Consider the following 20,883-nt stretch of genomic DNA (forward strand, 5'->3'; position numbering starts at 1 on the left):
AGTGCGGCGGGGCGGCCGGCAGCCGGCGCCGCGGCGGCGGGGCCCGCTCGGAACCGGAAGCCGGCAGGGGTCCCCTGGTGAAGCAGCCCCAAACCGCCGGGTCAGACAGGGGGACCGGTGTTGGCGCTACGCCACGTGTCATGGGCTTTACCTGTGGGGCTTCTCAGCACGGCAGTCGAGTCAGCCTGCGACGTCGGTCTGTACGTCCGCCGCTGACAAATCCGCTGGGTCACGATGCTGGCAATCAGCTGATTGCTAGTCCTTTCCCGTCATCACACGGTCGGCAAGGCGTCTGCTCGCACGTTGCCGGCACACGACACCGGACCCTATCGCCACATCTAAACTGTAACCTGTACACCAGTCCGAAATCACCGCCGCGATCGTGCCGGGAAAGCGCGCCGTCCGTGGCCGATCCGGCGCCTCGCGGACCGACCCGTCTGGCCGGTGGCGTGCAGTGCCCGGGCCCGGGTCCGGGCTCGGGCGCGGTGCGTGGGAACGGCGCGCGTCGCCGGAAGCGGCGCCGCTCGACACTCAGCTGACGGCGCGCCTCGTTCCAGCGCGCCACGGCTCGGCTGCGAGGGGCCTGCCGCCGGGCGCCGCCGCCGCCGCCGCCGCCGCCGCCGCTGCCGCCGCTGCGCCTGCCCTGCTGGCCGCCCCGGCTGACAGAGACTCGTCTCGCCCCTCAGCTGGTGAGAGCGGGCCGCCGACGGGGGCCGGTGGGCGGGGAGGGCCCGGCCAGGGGGGGCGTAAGGGCCCCCCGGTCGGGCTCTCATGTCCCCCTGGTCGCTGGTCTGCTGACACGTCTGATCCTCGCCTGCCGTGCGGACCTCTCCGGCCCCGTGGCCTTCCGACCGTCCCTCTGACGATTCCGTCCTTTCAGGTCACTCTGACGCCTCGACCCCCTTTGATCTCACTCGCCATTCTGGCACGCGCGAGCCCTTTGACCTTCTAACCTAGCTTACGTCTGTAGCCGCTCGGGCGGCTGCAGCCACACTGGTCATCATAATCACCCTGACCCACTGATCATTCCGACCCCTCAAAGCCCTTCCCGTGACCAGCCTGACCTTTGGGCTGCTCTGACGCATCGCTCTGATCCGCCAGACATCTCTGACCCAATCACCCTCGACCTGTGGGCGCGACCGGACGCGGTGGCTGGGCGCGCCAGCCCCGCCACCAGGGGAGCGGGGGTGGCGAGAGGCGCAGGTCAGCCCTCTGGTGGGTGCGCGTCCGCCAGCGGGTCGCCGCCGCTGGACCGTGTCAGCGGCGTTGGTCGCGGCCCTCTGCTGCGAGCCTCCCCATCGTTCAGCAAAGCTATTTTAATGGGCTGTTTGCATGAGTAGCAGCTCTAAAACGGTACTCACAGTGAGCCAATCACTGGGTAATATCCACTCGTGCAGTGCATGGCGCTCCAAATAGATTCACTGATTTGAGGGCAACTGGAACACTTTAGAGCACTTCCAGTGTTATTGCGCTGCGTTGGTGTAAAACAGTTCGTTGAGTGTTTGTGTACGTGACGACTGGAGCGAAGCTTTTATCAGAAACAGAAGGCATTATGTCATCATAAGCCAACCCACTGAACATGTGTCTTAGTCACAGTTAGTAGTTTTGGCATCCACTCATCCGTCGTGTCCAAATTCATTGTTTTTGGACTGAGCGGGTGAAAAGCCTGCATAAAACCTTTGAGCGAAATTTCGGACGCGATGCTATTTTGAACCGCTCTTGATTCCGCAGAGCACTGCGCCCGCTCTATCTGCACGTTGTACATCCGACTGTTTTGTTTTCTTCCGATGTCTGTGCTGTCTCCTTGCTGCCAATCGGACTGCTTTCTGGCAAGCCTGCTGTGCACTGTGATGCGCTGTGTCCCCTCCCCCCTGCGATGCGCTGTGTGAAGCGCTGTGTCCCTGTCTGGTGTTGATCCGGCACTTCTGACACGCTCCTGGGCGCCGCATAACCAGCGCAATCGGCCCGTCCCAAGGCCCCGCGTAGCATCACGGTCGACTCACGTGCGTGTGCTGTGGCTCGTCCTACTGTGTTGCCCTTTCTGTGATCAGGTCCTGACATCTGGCACCCGCTGTTCACTGCGTCGCTGCGATGTGCCGTGTTCCGCACCCGCGCCCCACTGGTCTGATGTGTGCTGTGTGCTTTGGTGCCGTGTCACGCTGCGTTCATCCGTATTACCATGTGGATATCCGTGTTACCATGTGGTGTCCCATCTTGCTCTCACGATTGTGTGATCCATCTGACATGTGGCGTGTGTGTTGGGCAGATGCTCTGATGGCCGACAGGGAGTTGTGGTCAGCAGCCGTCCCTGGTCCGTCTCGTACATGTGCTGTGTGTGTGTCGGGCAGATGCTCCGATGGGCCGGCGGGGAGTTGTGGTCAGCACCGTCCCTGGTCCGTCTCTACATGTGCTGTGTGTGTGTCGGGCAGATGCTCCAATGGGCCGGCAGGAAGTTGTGGTCAGCAGCCGTCCCTGGTCCGTCTCGTACATGTGCTGTGTGTGTGTCGGGCAGATGCTCCATGGGCCGGCGGGGAGTTGTGTCAGCAGCCGTCCCTGGTCGTCTCTACATCTGCTGTGTGTGTGTCGGGCAGATACTCGATGGGCCGGCAGGGAGTTGTGGTCAGCCGTCCCTGGTCCGTCTCGTACATGTGCTGTGTGTGTGTCGGGCAGATGCTCTATGGCCGGCGGGAAGTTGTGGTCAGCACCGTCCCTGGTCCGTCTCTAACATCTGTTGTGGTGTTGTGTTGGCAGATGCTCCGATGGGCCGGCGGGGAGTTGTGGTCAGCAGCCGTCTCTGGTCGTCTCTAGCATCTGTTGTGTGTGTGTCGGGCAGATGCTCCGATGGGCCGGCAGGGAGTTGTGGTTAGGAGCGCTCCCTGGTCCGTCTCTAACATATGTTGTGTGTGTGTCGGGCAGATGCTCCGATGGGCTGGCAGGGAGTCGTGGTCAGCAGCGGTCCCTGGTTCGTCTCTAACATCTGCTGTGTGTGTCGGGCAGATGCTCCGATGGGCCGGCAGGGAGTTGTGGTCAGCAGCCGTCCGGCCGCCGCCGTCCAGCCCGTGGCCACTATGTCGCCTCTGCCGCCGCGGCCGCCCAAGAAGCGCTACCTTATGGAGAATCCGCCCCGACTCGGGGGGCTGACAGAGGTAAGACCCCGGCAAGAGCGCCGGCCGACCTCCGGTCGACAGGCCAAGGCCGGCGCTAGCTGTCTTGATTGCGCCCGTTCTGCTCTTACCCGTTGGCCTGCACAAAATCCTGTTCAGAGAAACCCCTGGCCTGCCAGTGATGTGCAATCAACTCGAGCACTTGCCCCCGTTGAACCGGAAGCACTGCCATTTCGGAGGTGCGGTGTTGCTGAGGTGACGGTGGCTCGAGGCGGCGGTGGCTCGAGGCGCGGCGGCTGCGGCCGCCGAAGCGGGCTTCGACTGGCCGGCCGCATCAAATGCCGCACCGGTAACTGTAACGTCACGCGCGACCGTAGCTGCGACGGCCGGCCGGAGCCGCAGGGTGTGCCGGGTGCGACGCGGCCGGCGCGACCCGGCACACGGCCCGACGTGCTGCTCGGGATGCGGCGGCCTTGGCCGGACCGTATTCGGCCCGGTCAGCGCCCCGCCGGCCGCCGGCCGCCCGTCGCACCTATGCCCCGGCGTCCTCTGGAAGCCGCGGACAAAGACGGCGGTGTGCATTGCCGCCGCCGCGCGGTGCGCCTCGGCTGGTGGCCGGCGGACGGGGACGGCTCTGTTTTCGTCGGACGGGCGGCGCGGTGATTGGTCCGAGCGTGGTCCGTGCGTGGCGCGATGGGGTCGGATCCGGGTGGGAGGGACGGCGTGCGTCGAAGAGGCTAGCTTTCCCACCGTGAGAATGCTCGAGACTGCGGGCCCGTGAATTTTGGGGAAGGCGATCGATTGAGCCGGCAATGATCGAACAGATTCGCGACTTTTTCCACCACGGCTTAAACTATCGCAGTGATGTCAGCAATTAGCGCTCACATATCTCAATCGGCGGCCAAGTTTCCAACAGATCTCCCTGGAACGAAGGTCACCGGTGTTGATCCCCGTGCGGACCTCACGACCCCCGGCGGGTTGACGTGATCAAGGCGGCGACACGCCGTTCCGGCCGGCGCTGGCAGCCCCGCGGGTTACGCCACCGGCCGCCGACCTGCGCCCAGCGCCCCCGAGGCTCTGTCGGCACCCCCGGCGGTGGGGGGAGGGGCAGAGTCAGGGCCGCGCGAGACGCGCCCAGTGGCGGCAGCCCTAGCGCCGCGGGAGGTGGGTGGGCCGCCGGTGGTCCGCTAGGGTCCGCCGGTGGTCCGTCAGTGGTTCGCCTGCGTTCCCCCAGGATCCGCCGGTGGTCCGCCGGTGGTCCGTCAGTGGCTTACCGGTGGTCCGTCAGTGGTTCGCCTGCGGTCCGCCAGGATCCACCGGTGGTCCGCCGGTGGTCCGCCGGTGGTCCGTCAGTGGCTCGCTTGCGGTCCGCCAAGATCCGCCAGTGATCGGCCGGTGGTTCGCCGGTGATCCGCTGGTGGTCCGCCGGTAGTCCGTCAGTGGTCCGTCAGTGGTTCGTCGATGGTCCGTCAGTGGTTCACCTGCGGTCCACCAGGATCCGCCAGTGATCAGTCGGTGGTCCGCCGGTGGTCCGCCGGTGGTCCGTCAGTGGCCCACCGATGGTCCGCCAGTGGTTCGCCTGCGGTCCGCCAGGATCCGCCAGTGATCGGCCGGTGGTCCGCCGGTGATCCGCTGGTGGTTCGTCAGTGGTTCGCCAGTGGTCCGTTGGTGGTCCGTCAGTGGTTCGCTGGTGGTCCGCCAGGATCCGCCAGTGATCAGCCGGTGATCCGCCGGTGATCCGCCGGTGGTCCGCTAGTGATCAGCCGGTGGTCCGCCGGTGGTCCGCCGGTGGTCCGTCAGTGGTCCGCCGGTGGTACGCCGGCGAACCGTGGCGGAGACGGGCGCGAGCACCCAGCGCCCGCGCCTTTGTTGCGTTCTCTGCTTTGTCACCCAACTCGCACACGTAAATGCCTGTCGCTCTAATTTTTCCTTTATTTTCCTCTGAACGGCTTGGCCGTCAACAAAAACAATCAACCGATCCGACGATCCAAAAACAACAGATTCACGCACTGGCAGTTTCTGCAAAGTTTAGCTTGGGTCCAGCTTCTGCTTGAAGCTCATTCAGCACGGTTACCGCATTTGTCATCGTGTCCTTCGACCCGTCTAAAATCACCGTCAAGTCATTAGCATAGGCTGATGAATTGATCTAAGCATCGGAAAACATAGCGTCTCTGAAAAAAACGGAAACAACCCGGATAGCGTCTCTGTCCCAATTTTTCTCAGCAGCGGCTCAATGCGTAGTGTCCAAGTCAGACAGCTTGGTGGGCATCCTTCTTGTGTCCAAGTCAGACAGTTTGGTGGGCATCCTTGTCGTGTTCCGCCTTGGATCTGGAGCTCCGGAGCATGAAATTATCGGAATACATTCACGCGCTGTGCGCTCGAGGAGGGTAAAAAACAGACAGCAATCGTCGGAAGTAAGGGCCCGAGACCTGATGCTCTGAAAATCATGTTCGCACACATCCAGCTTGTGCAGCTTTAAACAAATTGCATCGAGCAAGAAATGGTTTTGTTTTACTGCGCTCTCTGCACTCCAGTCGCTCCAGAGCAAATTTGATGTTTTTATCAATGCATCGATCTTTGAGGACACCAGTCTCGTCTGAATGGATCAAACTGTTTCCAGCTTTTTAAACCGTAAAGCCATTGCCTGCCATAATTTTATTGGTTACAGGCAGAAGGCTAATAGGTTAAAGTTTTCAACGTGCCTCTGATCATTTCCTTTTTGGGGTCATAGTTGTCACACATCCTGCAAATGAGTTCTAAGTTTTCCTTTAACGCCTCGCTTCTACGTTTACAGTAGTTACGTACTTCCCTCTGACTTGCCAGTCTCGGTTTTGATCTGTGTTTTTTGTTAAACACATTAAAGTCACCGGCCAAAATTATGTCCTAGGTCTGTATTTTCGCATAAACCATCGCTAATCGGCATCCATGCGTATCACTACTGAATCTCATGTCTGCTAGGGCAGCAAATAGTCCATAACAAGCTTATTTATGGTGAACTGTTTTTTTCTCCCTAATCTAGGTGTGAAGGATCGCCTTCTGCGGCCATTACGTGGATAAATAAGATTCACAGCTATAAATATAAACCTTCAAGAATTGAGTTGGCTGCAGTGACAGTGCTCAAAATAGCTGCCTGCCTTCATCCTTGGAAATTTCCTTCACTTTTAAATCCAGTCCCCGTTAAAAAGAATGCAGATTTTATTGTTGTTGGTACCGTTACAAAAATAACAGACTCTTCCCTATTCCCGTGGAAGGGTATGCCGTACGGAACCAGTGCAGTGGACCGCCTGCAAATAAGGCCATATCGCAATGATGGGCCTTCAATCACGTAAAAGCCTCAGTTTTTCGGAACCAGCTCCGCCCGTCGTTGCTGCCCATCATTGCTGCCCGTCGTTGCTGCCCATTGCGTCGTCAATGCTCAGCATGATGATGGTAAGCATCGGGCAATGATCATGATTTTTACACCAAAGCAACACATAATGCGTATCTATGCATGTTTTTTGTGAGTATCGACAATATCATCTACGTGGCCTAATCTGTAGCTCATCACACTCCGTACCGCACATGAGAGCAAATAGCAGACGTAAGTAAACAATCAAAGTAGAACGCGCACAGGCTCAAAAGGAAAGCTACGTAAACACGTGCAGCAGGATGAAAGAAGCTCAGTATCAAACGCTCAACGCCGGGGCGGAGCCTGGGACAGAAAACAGCGGCCTGCAAGGTTTTCTTCCTTTTTTGTCACGATTTTCTTTTACTGTACTCGACTTTGATCTAGCTTTGTGTCGGAAAAATGGAGTTGACTTCTTGGGTATGGCTGCCGCTACGACTAGGCAAAATTAACCCACATATTTAGCTGAGCTCCGGAACCACGCCTTCTCATCGCGTCGAAAACTTCTGCTGGTCTTCAAAAAGGAAAGAAAACTTTGAAAAAGTCCATTGTATGGGCAGTGACAGAAATGCAGTCCACCGCCCTGGAGACTGACATTGTCCTCCGAGCCGCACGAAGACTGACGTTGACACTGGCTGACGTGCTGTCGGAGGGTGAGCAGTTCAGGTGTCGCTGCTCGCGCCTCAGGTCTGACCTGACCGACCTTGACATGTTAACCGGCGTGACCTCGGCCGACCTTGACCTGGAGGCCGGCGGGGCGGCCGCCGCCGCCCCGCCGGCAGGTGCAGCTCCCCTCCCGTGTGGGCCAAGGGCCGTCGGGCGGCCGCGGAGAGGGGCGGGGGCCGGCAGCCGCTGGAGAACCGGTGCCTGCGCCGTCCATCTTCCCGCCGGTCACCTCAGGCCTCGGGGCGGACGCAGAGGCGGCTCCAGCTCGCGTGAGCCGGCGCATATGGTCCACGCAGAACGCCCTGACCGGGGGCGGGCCCCTCGCCCGCTTGAACTCAGGAATCCTGTTACGGCCTCGGCCGGACCAGATATTTCGGTTTTCTTTTACGCGAGCAGCTTTGCTTAGGTCTCGCCTTCAGCCTCCGCGAGCGGATCGCTCAGGAACGTAGTCAATTTCTCATGTTCTGTTTGTGAGCGAATGCTCGAATCAACGAATCTTTCCGCGGCAAATGGCGAATCATAGTGACATCTGACTTTCCCAGGTCAAAATCAGGCAAGCTGATCTTAAGCACCTCGGTGGCCGCTGCTTCAGTGTCCTCCCCCTGGTCGTCTTTGCCTAGCGCTTCACTCGTCAAGACTAGGCTTGCCGAGCGCTGTGTCGCTGCTGGTCTTCTGATTGGTCTCCCCAGGGACCTCGATGCGCCATCAGCCGCCCGACGTTCAGGGCGGGTATCCACATTTGCGTTTTGAAAACTTCGCTCTGCAGCTTTTATTTTCTGGTTTCCTACTTTTCTAGTTTGCTGTCCTGTTTTTTTCATAATTCGATGGGGCGTGGCTTTCTTTGATTATTGGAAAAACTTATTTCAGCCAAAAGGTCGGATTTACCGAACTTTGGTGAACTTATAGGTTTTTTTTACATTTGATTGCCAGGGGGCATCGTCTCTATTGCGTGCCGCCTCTTACGCATCAACCGACATTCGCCCTGAGCCGCCTGACCAGCAGTCATTGCAGCCGAGTCCTGTGGCATCTCGTCGGCGTCGCTGTGCGCTGACTCGGAGGCTGACGTCTTGCCAACGACAGCAGAAAACGGATGATGCGCTCACAGTTAAGCACGGTTACTCATGTGCTGCCCCATCCCATGACTGTTCCCCACCGCTGGCTGTCCACTCAACGCCCCTGCGTGGACCGCAGTGCACCGGCGCGGAGCGAACAGAGCTCGGCGGGGGCGGCCAGACGCAGCCCAGCGGCCGTGCCAGCAGGTGTGCCGGCTGGTGGCCGTGATCTGCGCTGCCCCTGCTCAGACGGTAGAGCGCGCGCCCTTCTGTTTGGCGGTGCCCGGAGTCTCGGACCATTGGTATCAGGGCCTGACCTGTCTGTTGCAGTATCTCTTGACCCCAACACTCTATCTAGACTTAACTTATTGGCGCCGAAGTGCTGACTGTGACATTGTAACCGTTTACCACCATTTTGTATTATTATTATAGATATGCGATGTTCTTGCCCGCTATTGCTCTCGTTTTCGTCCCCTCATTTGCTTCCTCTCGTTCTCATCCCCTCGTTCTCGTCCTCTCGTTCTCGTCCTCTCATTCTCGTTCTCTCGTCCTCGTCCTCTCGTCCTCGTCCTCTCGTTCTCGTCCTCTCGTTCTCGTCCTTTTGTTCTCATCCTTTTGTTCTCGTCTTTGTCCTCTCGTTTTCGTCCTCTCATTCTCGCCCTCTCGGGCTCGTCCTTGTCCTCTCGTTCCCGTCGTCTCGTTCTTATCCTCTCATTCTCGTCCCCTCGTTCTGGTCTTCTCGTTCTCGTCCTCTTGTTCTCGTCCTCTTGTTCTCGTCCTCTCGTTCTCGTCCTCTCGTTCTCGCCCCCTCGTTCTGGTCCTTCTCGTCTTCGTCCTCGTCCTCGCCCTCGTCCTCGACCTCTCGTTCTAGTCATCTCATTCTTGTCCCTGTGTTCGTCCTCCCGTTATCTCGTTATCTCGTTTTCTCTTCCTTTCGTTCTCGATTTTGTCCTCTCGTTCTCGTTCTCGTTCTCGTTGTCATCCTCTCGTCCTTGCCCTCGTCCTCGTCTTCTCGTCATCGCCATCCCGTCAGTGTCCTCTCGTCGTCAAGCATAGTTCAGTGTGCGTCCAGGATCTGGTTCAGCTTCAGACCCACGACGACGTATCTTACAGGCGAATGGGGCCCCCTCTCTCACCGCTTTCACCACTGTCACCACTCTTACTCATACTCGAACTCAAGTTGGACACGAGAGCAAGTAGACACAAGCAGTTTTAAACTGGACTTAAACGTTTAATAAACCGGAGCTTAAACTGAACTCTGCGTTTTTCATTCAAGTTCAACTTTAAATGTTGTTTTTAGGTAGCTTACCATATATTGTCAATTAGATGGTTTGGTGTAGAATTCACGGGTAGTTGAGATAGAAGACAACATTACTCATATTTTGAATTGGACTCAAGCTCACGAGTTGACGCATGTATTTCGCGCATATCCTGTGTTTTCGTAGGGCCACAGCGCATTTTCAGGCCTCTCCGCCCGTAAGTGTAGTGGTCTGGACCCCTCGACCCTTCGTCCGGACCTTTCCGTGCTCACCTCGAGCCTGCCCGCGTGTGTTCCTATCTTATTCCCCCATATTTGATGGGGCTCTTCTATTCTCAGAACTTTCTGAAGCGTTGTCCTGGCACTGCAGCTGTTATCCGGGTCTTGCCACCATCTATTCGAACCTCCTACCAATCCATGTAGACCTGGCGGCGACTCCTAGCAGGGGATGTAGTGACCACGCCGCGTCCCTGTTCCGGGGGCACAGCGTCAGCCCTACCGCTGCCCCTGATGCGGGCCTGCCGTCCGGCCGTTGTCCCCACCGCTGTCCCGGCTCCGGGGGCGCAGCGTCACCCCTGATGCGGTCCTGCTGACCCGCCGTTGTCCCCACCGCTGTCCCGGCTCCGGGGGCGCAGCGTCACCCCTGATGCGGGCCCTGCTGACCCGCCGTTGTCCCCACCGCTGTCCCGGCTCCGGGGGCGCAGCGTCACCCCCTGATGCGGGCCTGCTGACCCGCCGTTGTCCCCACCGCTGTCCCGGCTCCGGGGGCGCAGCGTCACCCCTGATGCGGGCCTGCTGACCCGCCGTTGTCCCCACCGCTGTCCCGGTTCCGGGGGCACAGCGTCGGACCTGCCGTCACCCCTGATGCGGGCCTGCTGACCTGCCGTTGCCCCACCGCTGTCCCGGCTCCGGGTGCCTCGGGATCAGTGCCTGCCGTGTTTTGCACGCCGCGGGCTCGCCTTGTATCGATCGCCGGCTGGCGTCGGCTGGAAGACCGACAGAGCGCGCACAAACCCCGGAAGACTGGAGTGGGTGCACGGCCGAGATGACCGGCGCAGGGACGGGCGTGCCTGACCCGTGCTCAGGCTGAGGCTGGGCTATACCGGCGATCAGCCATTTCCCGCGGAAATGCGATTTTCAGTGGATGTGATCTCTATCTTGTGGTCTTGTCAGCGCTTTTAAGTTGGTATGGCGTTGTTTACCTGCTTTGCCGATATCATTTGAGACGCCGTGGTGTCCGTTAGAGGTGTTGAAGTCGCCTCCAGATGTTGAATGTGTTGAACCCTGTGACTTCTACAGCCTCAGGTTGTAGAAGTCACCGGGATCTACTACCACAACCTCATACTTATACAACCGGCGACTACAACCTCATACCCCATACAACCGGTGACTTCTACAACCTCTATGAGGTTGTAGAAGTCACCAGCTGTCGCACAGATACTGTCTTCGGCAAGCGACGCACATTTGTCTTCCCGATTTCAAATCCCAACAAGTTTTTGCTTCTTATCTCTTGTAACGCTTTCTTGTGACTCAGGCTAACAGCGTACAACTTGCCGTCAAGCGCTCGTAAGCTTCGTTGGGAGCTTTGCAATTTCGAGCGACACTGCGTCGTTACGCACATTACCGAGCTGCCATATCTGTGATGGTGCGCATCTGCAGGCCGAGGCCGCGCGGCACCCGCCGTGGCCGCCCATAACACGATGCAGCAACAAGCTGTCCCCTGTTGTTAGCTGGCGCCCGGCCATGTGCCGCAACGACGGAAGAGGCACCGCAGTTTGCGCGCCCCCGAAACGGGTGCTGGTCGCCTCGGTGCGGTACAGGTCGCCGGCACCGGCAGTGACCACTATTGCCCTCCGCCACACGCTCCAATGCAGCCGTCCCGCCGCGAACCGTTGCCCGCGGGACGGCGAGAAACGCCGGAAAACGACCGGAATGGACCGGTTAGACCAGCGCTTATTCCCGCGGAACGGTACTACGGCCGGCAGAGCCTGGTGCCGCCAGGAATGTGGGCCGTCGGCAGACGGCCGCTTGGGCGAATGCGGATAGATCGAGCGCCCCCAGCCGGCCGCCAGATTTTAACCTCAATCCGATCCCAGTTCAGGAAGGATTCCGAGGTAGGGGTTGCCGTCCTCGTGCCCCGAACTGACCGCCGGCTGACCTGCCCGCGCCGCCGCGGCCGGGAGCGCGAGCTGGCCGTGCGGTGTGCTCGTCCGGCACACTAAACGGGGTGCGCGGTGCGCTCGTCCAGGACACTACACGGAGTGTGTGGTGTGCTCGTTCAGCACACTACACGGGGTGCGTGGTGCGCTCGTCCGGCATACTGCGCGGGTGTGTGGTGTGCTCGTCCAGCACACTACACGGAGTGTGGTGTGCTCGTCCAGCACACTACACGGAGTGTGTGGTGTGCTCGTCCAGCACACTACACGGAGTGTGTGGTGTGCCCGTCCAGCACACTACACAGAGTGTGCTGTGCTAATCCAGCACACTACACGTAGTGTGTGGTGTGCTCGCCCACCGCACTTCACAGGGTGTGTGGTGTGCTCGCCCACCCACAACAGCGAAGGCTGATCCCGGGGTATTTTATTGGTTGCTTGTGCTGCAACAGCTGCTTAGGTGGTGCGGCACATGAAAACTCCTAGTTTGTTGGATGTGTAAACGCGGTAGCGTTTCTGTCCGTGGCTTTCAAACAGCTGTTTTTTATGTTTTTGTTCTGCATTGGCATGCCACAACGATGCTCAACTCGCGTAACACGCGTCGCAATTTCCCTTCACCGCACGCACCCGTCGATGGCTGACCAATCTGTGCCTCCCGATCGCACCGCCGGCGTGACTGAGCCGTACAGCACGTCTCACGGTCTGCGCAGCCGGCTCACGAGTCCCCCGCCTCCGGCAGGTGTCCGCGCCGCCTGCCGGCGACCTCACGAATCGTGCGCTGCCGCGGACCGGCGACTCGGCGCCGCCGGCCGCCAACGGCTTCAACGGCGCCCGCCACCGACAAACCGACGACATGGAGCCGCTCAACCTGACCACGTCTCCCACCACCGAGGTGCGGCTCTCGCGCATCGTCGGACAACGTGGTGGAGAAGATGCTGACCAAGGCGCAAGGCGACAGCGGCCGGCAGGGCGACCCGCTGCGGCTCTGGTTCACCAACCAGTTCGAGAGGAGCCAGCGCCCCGACGGCCCGCCGGGCGCGCGGCCGCAGAGCGCCAGCCCGCGGCTGGCCGGCGCCGAGCCGCCGCCGGCCGCGCAGCCGGCCGCCGCCGGGGACGCCGCCGCCGGGAGCGGCGTGGTCGAGGTCACCATCGGCATGTCCGAGACGATCAGCCGCGTCATCGACAGTGTGTACCGGCAGGAGGACGCCGAGCGGCGCGGCGCCGGCGCGCACGGCCGGCGCTCCCCGCCGTCGGCGCCGCCGCCGCCGCCGCCGGTGCCGCCGCCGCCGCCGCCGCCGCCGGTGCCGCTCCGGCCGGCAGTGGTGGTGATGGACAGTGATGCGGACGGGGGTGCCGCCCGTCGCGAGGGTCTGCGCCAGGAGATGGACGCTCGGAGGCCAGCGTCGCCCGAGCTGCGGCCGCCGCCAGCAGCGCGCGGGTGAGTCGAGCCGTGGACGTCTGATCGGAGGCGATCGGGGCGTGATGTCGTGGGTCGGCTCGGCGCCGTTCAGACTGCAATGTTTGGGGTGTCTTGACTTGAGCGTGGTGTAAATCCAGCAGACGTTTTGCAGCCCGTTTGAGTGTTTATATTAGGATGAAAGAATGTCGGGACTAGACGGAGCTGGTCACAAGGATCGCTGCGAAGGTAAATATTAGCCTTTACAGGGATTTTCAATAGAAAGCATGTGAAATGGAGCTGATTTGTGAAATTCCATTATCAGGATAGCTACTTGAACGTGGTGAGCACTGACGGTCGCCCCAGTGGCTGATTTGATAGATCGATGTGCCCAGGAGAAGCGCACGGCGACACTCTCGTTTCAGACGTCTCTAAGGGGTGTTTTCGGCATTCTTCCTAAAAACTTCGCCCGTTGTTCTCCCAGTGCAGTGGTGCTTCGCCGGTCCGGTACACCAGCAACGCATCATCTTCGGCATGACCCTTTGCACCGCGCCGTTTCATCCTTTCGGTTTCGGTTGTTGAACACGAACTGGACTGTGCTGTTCCTGGCTGTCCTTGCTTGGTCCCTTGGCTCTTGCTGGCTCTGCCATGGCCTTCTGGAGACCGTATTCTCTACAAAAAAAAAATGTGGTCTTCATCACTTGCTTTCGTGTTGACTCGTGACTGGCGTGACTGGATCTGACTCGTTGGTTGCGATGACTCGTGATGCCACCCCTTCCGGAGTCGCGATGCTGACAGATGACCCCCCCCCCTTTCCAACCCCACTCCCGAGTGTTCTGCTCCGTGCCCCAACCCATCAGCTGTCTCCGGGTCGGCAGGTCCCTGTCCCCGAGGGCGCTGCTCCGTACCTCAGCCCATCTGCCGTCCTGGGTTGGTAGGTCTCCTCCCAGTCCCCGAGGACGCTGCTCCGTATCCCATCCCATCACCCGTCCTGGGGTCGGCAGGTCTCCTCCCTGTCCCCGAGGGCGCTGCTCCGTACCTCAGCCCATCACCCGTACCTGGGTCGGCAGGTCTCCTCCCTGTCCCCGAGGGCGCTGCTCCGTGCCTCAGCCCATCAGCCGACCCTGGGTTGGTAGGTTTCCTCCCTGTCCCCGAGGGTGCTGTTCCGTACCTCAGCCCATCAGCCGTCTCCTTGTCGGCAGGTTCCTGTTCCCGAGGGTGCTGCTCCGTACCTCAGCCCATCAGCCGTCTCCGAGTCGGCAGGTCTCCTCCCAGTCCCCGAGGGCGCTGCTCCGTGCCTCAGCCCATCAGCCGGCCGCCTCTGGGGCCCGGCTCCGGCGGCACCCGTCCGGCGGCCGGACCCTGCTCCTTTCCGCTTCCTCGCTCTCCGAGCTTACCCGGGGAGAGAGCGCAGGGAGGGGACGCCGGGCCGCGGCCAGGCCGCTGAACCCTGGCGTGAGCCGGCGGCGCGCGGCACACGCGAGCGAAGGGCCCTGTCGGCACGTGGTGTCGCGGTGGATACAAGACCCCGCTAGTCAGTGCAGCGCAGATGTTTGGCTAGAGATTGGATCGCGAGACAGGATGGGCAAAATGTGATAGCCAAGCGTTTCTTCGGGGGGGGGGGGGGGGCGGGCGACGGCTTCATATTTTCATTTCTTCTCCACGAAGTGCTCTGGTGACCCGAGCTATGTGCTGTGGTTTATCTAGCATTGCTAAGGTTTGTCTAGCATTGTCCGTTGTTGATGGAGAGCCACTTGAGCTGATTCAGCCTGCTGTCTGCCCCGTCCCTGTTTGTCAACGGGTGCGGAACGGCCTCAGTCCGCCCGTCCTCTCACGATGGATGTAATAGGCCGGACAGTACTTCATGCCTGCGCCATTGGCATTCGTCGTCTGCCGTTTGTCCGGATCTTTGGACCTTGCCTGGGGTGAGCGCTGTAGTCCTGATTGCTCAGAGTTGGTGCTTATCCAGAGAAGGGATGTTGTTGATGATTTTGCTTTGTTGAATCCGTTGAGTCACGCGCACTGCATCCCGGCCCAAGCATTATCCCCGCACCTTTCTTTGTTTCAAGAATCCACGTCCCGTAATATAGTGTTGTTTTAGCCTCCCAGAATCGACGACAGAGAATACCCTACCCGGCGGGCACCGTACTCCGACCGATGTCCTACCCCGGCGGCTACCCTGTCCAAGCGAGTACTGTACCCCGGCGGCTACCCTGTCCGAGCAAGTACTCTACCCCCGACGGGTACCCGCTCCAACCGGATACTGTCCCCCGGCGGGTACCCGCTCCAACCGGATACTCTACCCCGACGGCTACCCTGTCCAAGCGAGTACTCTACCCCCGGCGGGTACCCGCTCCAGCGGGGTACTCTACACCGGCGGATACCCTGTCCAAGCGAGCATTCTACCCCGGCGGGTACCCGCCCCAACCGGATATTCTACGTACGCTGGCGGAAACCCTAACCGGGTGAATATCCCTCCAGATGAAAACCCTTTCGCAGTGGATACTCGGCAAATACCCTACCCCGGTGAATGCCCTTCCCTGGCAGATACCCTACCAGGCAAGTACCCACCCGGCAGATGCCCCACCACGGCAGATACCCCACCACGGCAGATAACCCTTCCCTGGCAGATACCCTACCCGGCAGGTACTCTTCCCCGGCAGATACCCTACCCCGCAGATACCCTACCCGGCAGGTAGGTACCCTTGCCCGCAGGTACCCTTGCCCGGCAGATACCCTTCCCGGGCAGATATCCCTCCCGGCAGATATCCTTCCCTGGCAGATACCTTACCCGGCAGATACCCTTCCTTGGCAGATATCCAGCTGATACCCTTCACCGGCCCTGGCAGATACCCTTCCCCGGCAGATACCCTATATGGCAGATACCCTACCCCGGCAGATACCCTTCCTGGCTGATATCCCTCCCGGCAGATACCCTTCCCTGGCAGATTCCTTACCCGGTAGATACCCCGCCCTGGCAGATACCCTTGCCCGTCAGATACCCTTACCCGGTAGATACCCCCACCCTGGCAGATACCCTTCTCCGGCAGACACCTTACCCGGCAGATATCCTACTCTGGCAGATACCCTCCCCGGCAGATACTTCACTCTGGCAGATACCTTGCCCTGGCAGATACCCTTCCCCGACAAATACCTTCGCCACCCGCCGGCGACCGAGCACCACTCAGCCAGGGCGACACGATCCGTCCGGACCGCACCAACAAAGCGTCCGTTGTCCCACACGGCCGCGGCGCGCGCCGCGGCCGGTCACGTGACGTGGCAGGCCGGGGAAATCCCACCCACGCGGCTGCAGCGACGCGAGGGAGGGCCGCGTACTGCGGCCGGGCGAATGAGAGGGGAGCCGTTGTGTAGTGCAGAGTGGTCTGAATAGACATGCTATCACGGCTCCCACCCGCCCTGGTTGTGAATCGATGTGAAGAGTTCGTTACCACCCGTTCAAGCTTCTCACTACGTGAGCAGTATGGCGCTGCGTTACCCAAAACTCCTTTTTGGGAGGCTTTTGCGTGTGTTGTTTGAAAAGCACTCGGTTGTTTGGTGGTGTTTTCGTCCAAAATGCGACTGTTCCTACCTACCAAATGGCAGATCTGTTCGGGGACACAATGGAAGCCTTCATTTCCACCATAGCACTAGCTAGCGCTCCGGTGCCACACAGAAATGCGTTAGGATCATCGTTGTTCTATTGGGCTCAATAGTCAAAAGGCAACAATAGTGAGGGCGTGACTTTGGGACCCAACTCTGGGTCTGCGCATCGGGTCTGTGGCGAAGTTTTGCAGAGCGGCGGCGTGCACCTAATGCCGTTCACGAGCGCTTTCAGACAACTTTCGAGTCGTTATCATCGTGCGGCTTCCATGCGCCGCTGTGTTCTGGGTCGCTGCTTATCTCGCGTGCAGCGGACTACCACGCGCGGTGCCAGTAGCACTAGGTCAAGGGCCTCGGCAAGCAGAGGCCGATAGATCGACGAAGTGCCGCAGTCAGTCCCGGCCCTGGGATAGCGGCTGGCCAGGCTGCCGAAGTTGGCAGCCCTAGCGAAATCGCTCACTGACGCTTTCTGTGCGAGGTCTCAGGGAGAAGGAGTTTTAGGGTCGTTTTCTTCCTGGTGATGATGTGTTGACGAGACCCTCGTTTCCAGAGCTGTCGAGCCGCCGGCTGCCACCGTCACCTCGTCTGCTGCCGCCGCCGCCTCAGCCTCAGCCTCAGCCTCAGCCGCCGCCGCCGCCGCCACTGCTGCCGTCGCGGACGGCAGGCCGGCGGACCGACCGGGCGCTGCCGTCGTCGTCGCCGCCGCCGCCGCTGCCGTTGTGTAAGATCACCCGTCGGCGGCCCGACCCGGTGCCCGCCTCAGGGTCCCTGCGCGCCTGCCTCGCGGTGGACCGGTGGGCCGGGCGGCGGTACCGCACTGGCGTTTGGTTGTGCTGCGGAGTCTCCGATTGGCCGACAGATCCAGCTGTTGCTTGAGGAGGGACACGAGGTTGACGAGGCGTCTGGCCAACTCTCCCTGAGCAAGAATCGTACTGTCCGACCCGTCCGGTCATCGCTCGGCAGCGCCGGGGGGGGGGGAGGGGAGGGGGGATGGACGGGCCGCCATCTACCCGTCCCTCGCAGTCGCATTGGTCCCATCACGCACACCAGCTGCTGTCGTCACGCGCTCCCCACAGCGCTGAAGCCTGCTTATTTACACGTGACGCGGCCGTCGGGCGAGATTCATGTGCAGATTGCTCTCGCGTGCTCCACTGCGGCTTAGGAACGCTGTAAGTTGTGACGTGAGACTGTAAACCTGAGAACCACTCGCCGCGATGCGATTAAATCGGCTGTTTGTTGGCGATGCCCCGGGCCGGGCAAGTCTCACTACAACTATGAGAACGTTTTTAACTTGGACGACCCGGCTCGGCTCAGCCATCACGCCTTAGAAATGATTGCATCTTTACAACTGTCGGCCTCGGTTGCATGGGGTCTCCAGCAAAAAGTGTAGTCTTTGGAATTTGTGGTGTGTGCGATTTCAGGCACGTGCAAGGCAAGACGTGTGGTCAGGATGGTGTTCATGCAACAGCGCAGTTTGAAGCTATCCTCACGTAGTGGGCAAATCGCTGTCCTATCCTTCCGTCTACTACGGCAACAGGGAAACGTCCTTCACTATCCCCACTCAATTAAGCTGGAAGCTGAAAAAATCGGTCAGTGCAAAAAAGGACACAGATTGAAACCAAGCCCCGATCTCGACGGCCTAGCGTCGTGGGGTGGAGGGGGGGGGGGGCACAAGAGACCGGCACGTTTTTTCAAGAGACTGTCAGGAGGACGGCCAGCCGCACTGGCGAGAGTAGGGCCGCGTGCTCCGCCAGTCACGACCGCCGAGCGCAAACGGCGGCGTTTTTATTGATCGATGTCAGATCCCGCCAATTGGGGCAGGCAAAGAGACGAAATCGACCGCACGTTGTAGGCCGACGTATCGTGTACAAATCGCTGAACGATCTCGTAAGTGTCCGCCTCGTAGTAATCGACAGGAAAGCGGCCAGGGTCACCTTATACGGGCCGGGTATCGAACACAGCACATTGGCCTTGGGAGATCTGCCCATGGAAAGTACTCATGCGTAGTCCCTTGTGACCAGAGTCCATCCTGAGTATTTGTGTTTGCGACGCTCTGATCGCAGCTACCGGCCACGCGGTCGGTGCGCCCGCTAAGACTGTGAATAGCATCAAAGCCGTTAATTATCGCAAAGCCGTCGATGTCGTCGACCGTAACGGCCAAACATAGCCAAATATACGCCAAGCGATGCTCAGTCAACGCCATCTGTGGAATATGCGCGCAAGGGTTACATCGGGGAACTTCTGTTTGGTAACCTCTCGCGAAAAATAAACATCCTAAGATGTCGAATGCATTCACTGGTAGGGCTCTCAGAGATGTGTAGCTTCACATGGATTTTCACACCACCTGCATCGTGACAATTCACAGCCCTAGCGGCTGTTTTCGTGTCAGTTGTGTCAGGCTGTATCAGTCGCTTTACTGATGCGCGTGGCGTTATGCGCCCCTCCCCCTCCCCCCGCTTTCGGCGTGCGCCACCGCGCTGACCCCGTCTGTGACCGTGACCGAGCGCGTCTGTCTGTTGCAGCGGCGCCCGCGTGAAGGCGGGGTCGCCGGGGCTGGCCCGCGGGTCACCGCCGCGGCGGGGCAAGAAGCGCGGTCCCCCGGCCGACCTGACCTCCGGTGAGCAGGGCACGACCGAGCCCCCTCCCCAAACCACCCCCTCCGTTCTCGGCACGTGGGCTGGCGAGGCAGCCGCTGCCGGAACCAGCGGGAACGGCGGGGTGGCCCGAGGAGAGAGGGCGACCAGTCGGAAGTAGGGTGAAACGCGTCAGGCAGACAGGCGCTACTGTGGCTCGTTGGCAAGGACGCGCTCACTTTCGGTCGGTTGGTTAGGAGTCGCCGGTTTGCCGGTTCGTTTGCTTTGCTTGTATGCTGTGGCTCGTGTGACAAGGAATTGTTCTATATTTTGCCGGTGCCACCACGCGACCAGAGCGGTAAGAGCCTTTAACACGCAATTCAGAAGAGTTTGTACGTTTTGTCTTCTGTGGCTCCAGAATACCGCATGCCGGGAAAGGGTTCAATAAAGCTATATGCACATGTAACCGGTCTTTTTGTTTTCAGCCGATAGTAAGGCACCGGAAGATGAAACTGGTCTCAGCAAAGGAAGCCGCAAGCGCAAAGTAGGCAAGGAAGATATAGTTCGCATACAGAAGGACGACGACCCCGGTGAGTTTTTTGTATAGTTTATCGCTGAGTGTCCAGTACAGGACTGATTTGGGTCGTTACCAAGTTTTTTCTTGCCTGATTGCCCTACTACTATGCCAGTTACGACCACGGAAACCATGCTGCGACACCTTCGAACTAGTGATCAACAATTGACCAGCGGAATAGAGTTGCCTCCCTTGAACGTTATGGTTGGCGTCTTCAAAGTAAGTTTCGCTTATCGAGGCATCTGATCCTCAAGCCTCGTTGTAAAACATTCGTATGAAATGGGAACTCGGCATTACATGTGTGCTCGCCACTTTACCACTGTAATCGGGGCATACCGTTATCACTTTAAACATGTAGGTGATATCACACCCCTTCTAACGTGTTTGGGATATCGCATTGCCTTTGCAGACACCAACGGCGATGAGTCGCCTACCCCGGGTCGGGACTCGTCCAAGCCAGACGCGGAATGAGCCCTCCGCGAGCCAGGCGGTCCGCCACGCCGCGGACCGTGCGTGTCTACCGACACCTGTCGGCCGCGCCGTCAACCAGAACTTACCAGAACTGTGTACAAATAGATGACGCACCTGTCGGCCCGGCGGCGGCTCTGTGATAGTGTGCGGCGACGAGTGAGCAGGGCGGCAGCCGAGCTAGTCGGTCAGGTCCGACAGCCGACAGCCGACAGCCGGCAGCGGCAAGTGGCGACAGCGGCAGAAGTGACTGCGTGTTGTTATTTATTGAAGCGGTGGTGAACATGTTGTTGGCTATTCTACTGAGCTTGGTGTCTTATGGGAGGGTGCCTTTCATACTGATATCGGTACATATGCAATCTCATGTGTTCATTGTGTTGCGACTGCTTCTTCGGCTGTCCGGTGTGTGCGTATGCGTGTATGCACGTGCGATGTGCCCGCTCCCATGATGTCCAGGCCTTTTCGGAGCTTTCCCATGCGCCCGGTCCCGCTGGCGCGGGCCGCGGAGCCGCTGAAAGCAGGTCGCCGCTCTCGTCACCTCCGCGTCATGCCCGCCATGCGCACCACCGCCCCGTTTCATCCCCCTCCCCCTCCCCCACACGCACCCTTGCGCGCCTGTCTGCGTAGCAGGCGCGCTGTGTTCTGCCAGTAGCT

At 59.8% G+C, this 20,883-nt stretch overlaps 1 protein-coding gene and 1 long non-coding RNA gene across 2 annotated transcripts; both read left to right on the plus strand.

The window, feature by feature from the left end:
* Positions 1 to 624: 624 nt before the first annotated feature.
* Positions 625 to 13,060, plus strand: LOC119094434 (uncharacterized). The gene is made up of 4 exons (XM_037217493.1): positions 625 to 689; positions 2,998 to 3,146; positions 12,358 to 12,541; positions 12,939 to 13,060. The coding sequence occupies exons 2-4, from the start codon at positions 3,006 to 3,008 to the stop codon at positions 13,058 to 13,060; spliced, it is 447 nt and encodes a 148-aa protein (XP_037073388.1). The 5' UTR covers positions 625 to 689; positions 2,998 to 3,005.
* Positions 13,061 to 19,169: 6,109 nt separating this feature from the next.
* LOC119093863 (uncharacterized) lies at positions 19,170 to 20,403 on the plus strand. Its single transcript, XR_005093689.1, has 3 exons — positions 19,170 to 19,231; positions 19,673 to 19,777; positions 20,171 to 20,403. It is a non-coding gene; the product is annotated as an uncharacterized LOC119093863 (long non-coding RNA).
* Positions 20,404 to 20,883: the final 480 nt, after the last annotated feature.

Source organism: Pollicipes pollicipes, unplaced genomic scaffold (assembly GCF_011947565.3).
Source record: "Pollicipes pollicipes isolate AB1234 unplaced genomic scaffold, Ppol_2.1 Scaffold_4002;HRSCAF=4701_pilon_pilon_pilon, whole genome shotgun sequence".
Lineage (NCBI taxonomy): Eukaryota > Metazoa > Arthropoda > Thecostraca > Pollicipedomorpha > Pollicipedidae > Pollicipes > Pollicipes pollicipes.

Bases quoted from the DNA above. Each gene is read 5' to 3' on its own strand.
- LOC119094434 (XM_037217493.1), top strand. From the start codon at position 3,006: ATGGGCCGGCAGGGAGTTGTGGTCAGCAGCCGTCCGGCCGCCGCCGTC. The intron at 3,147-12,357 runs GTAAGACCCCGG...CGCCTCCGGCAG, and splicing joins GACTCGGGGGGCTGACAGAG to GTGTCCGCGCCGCCTGCCGG. The intron at 12,542-12,938 runs GTGGAGAAGATG...TCCGGCCGGCAG, and splicing joins GCGCATCGTCGGACAACGTG to TGGTGGTGATGGACAGTGAT.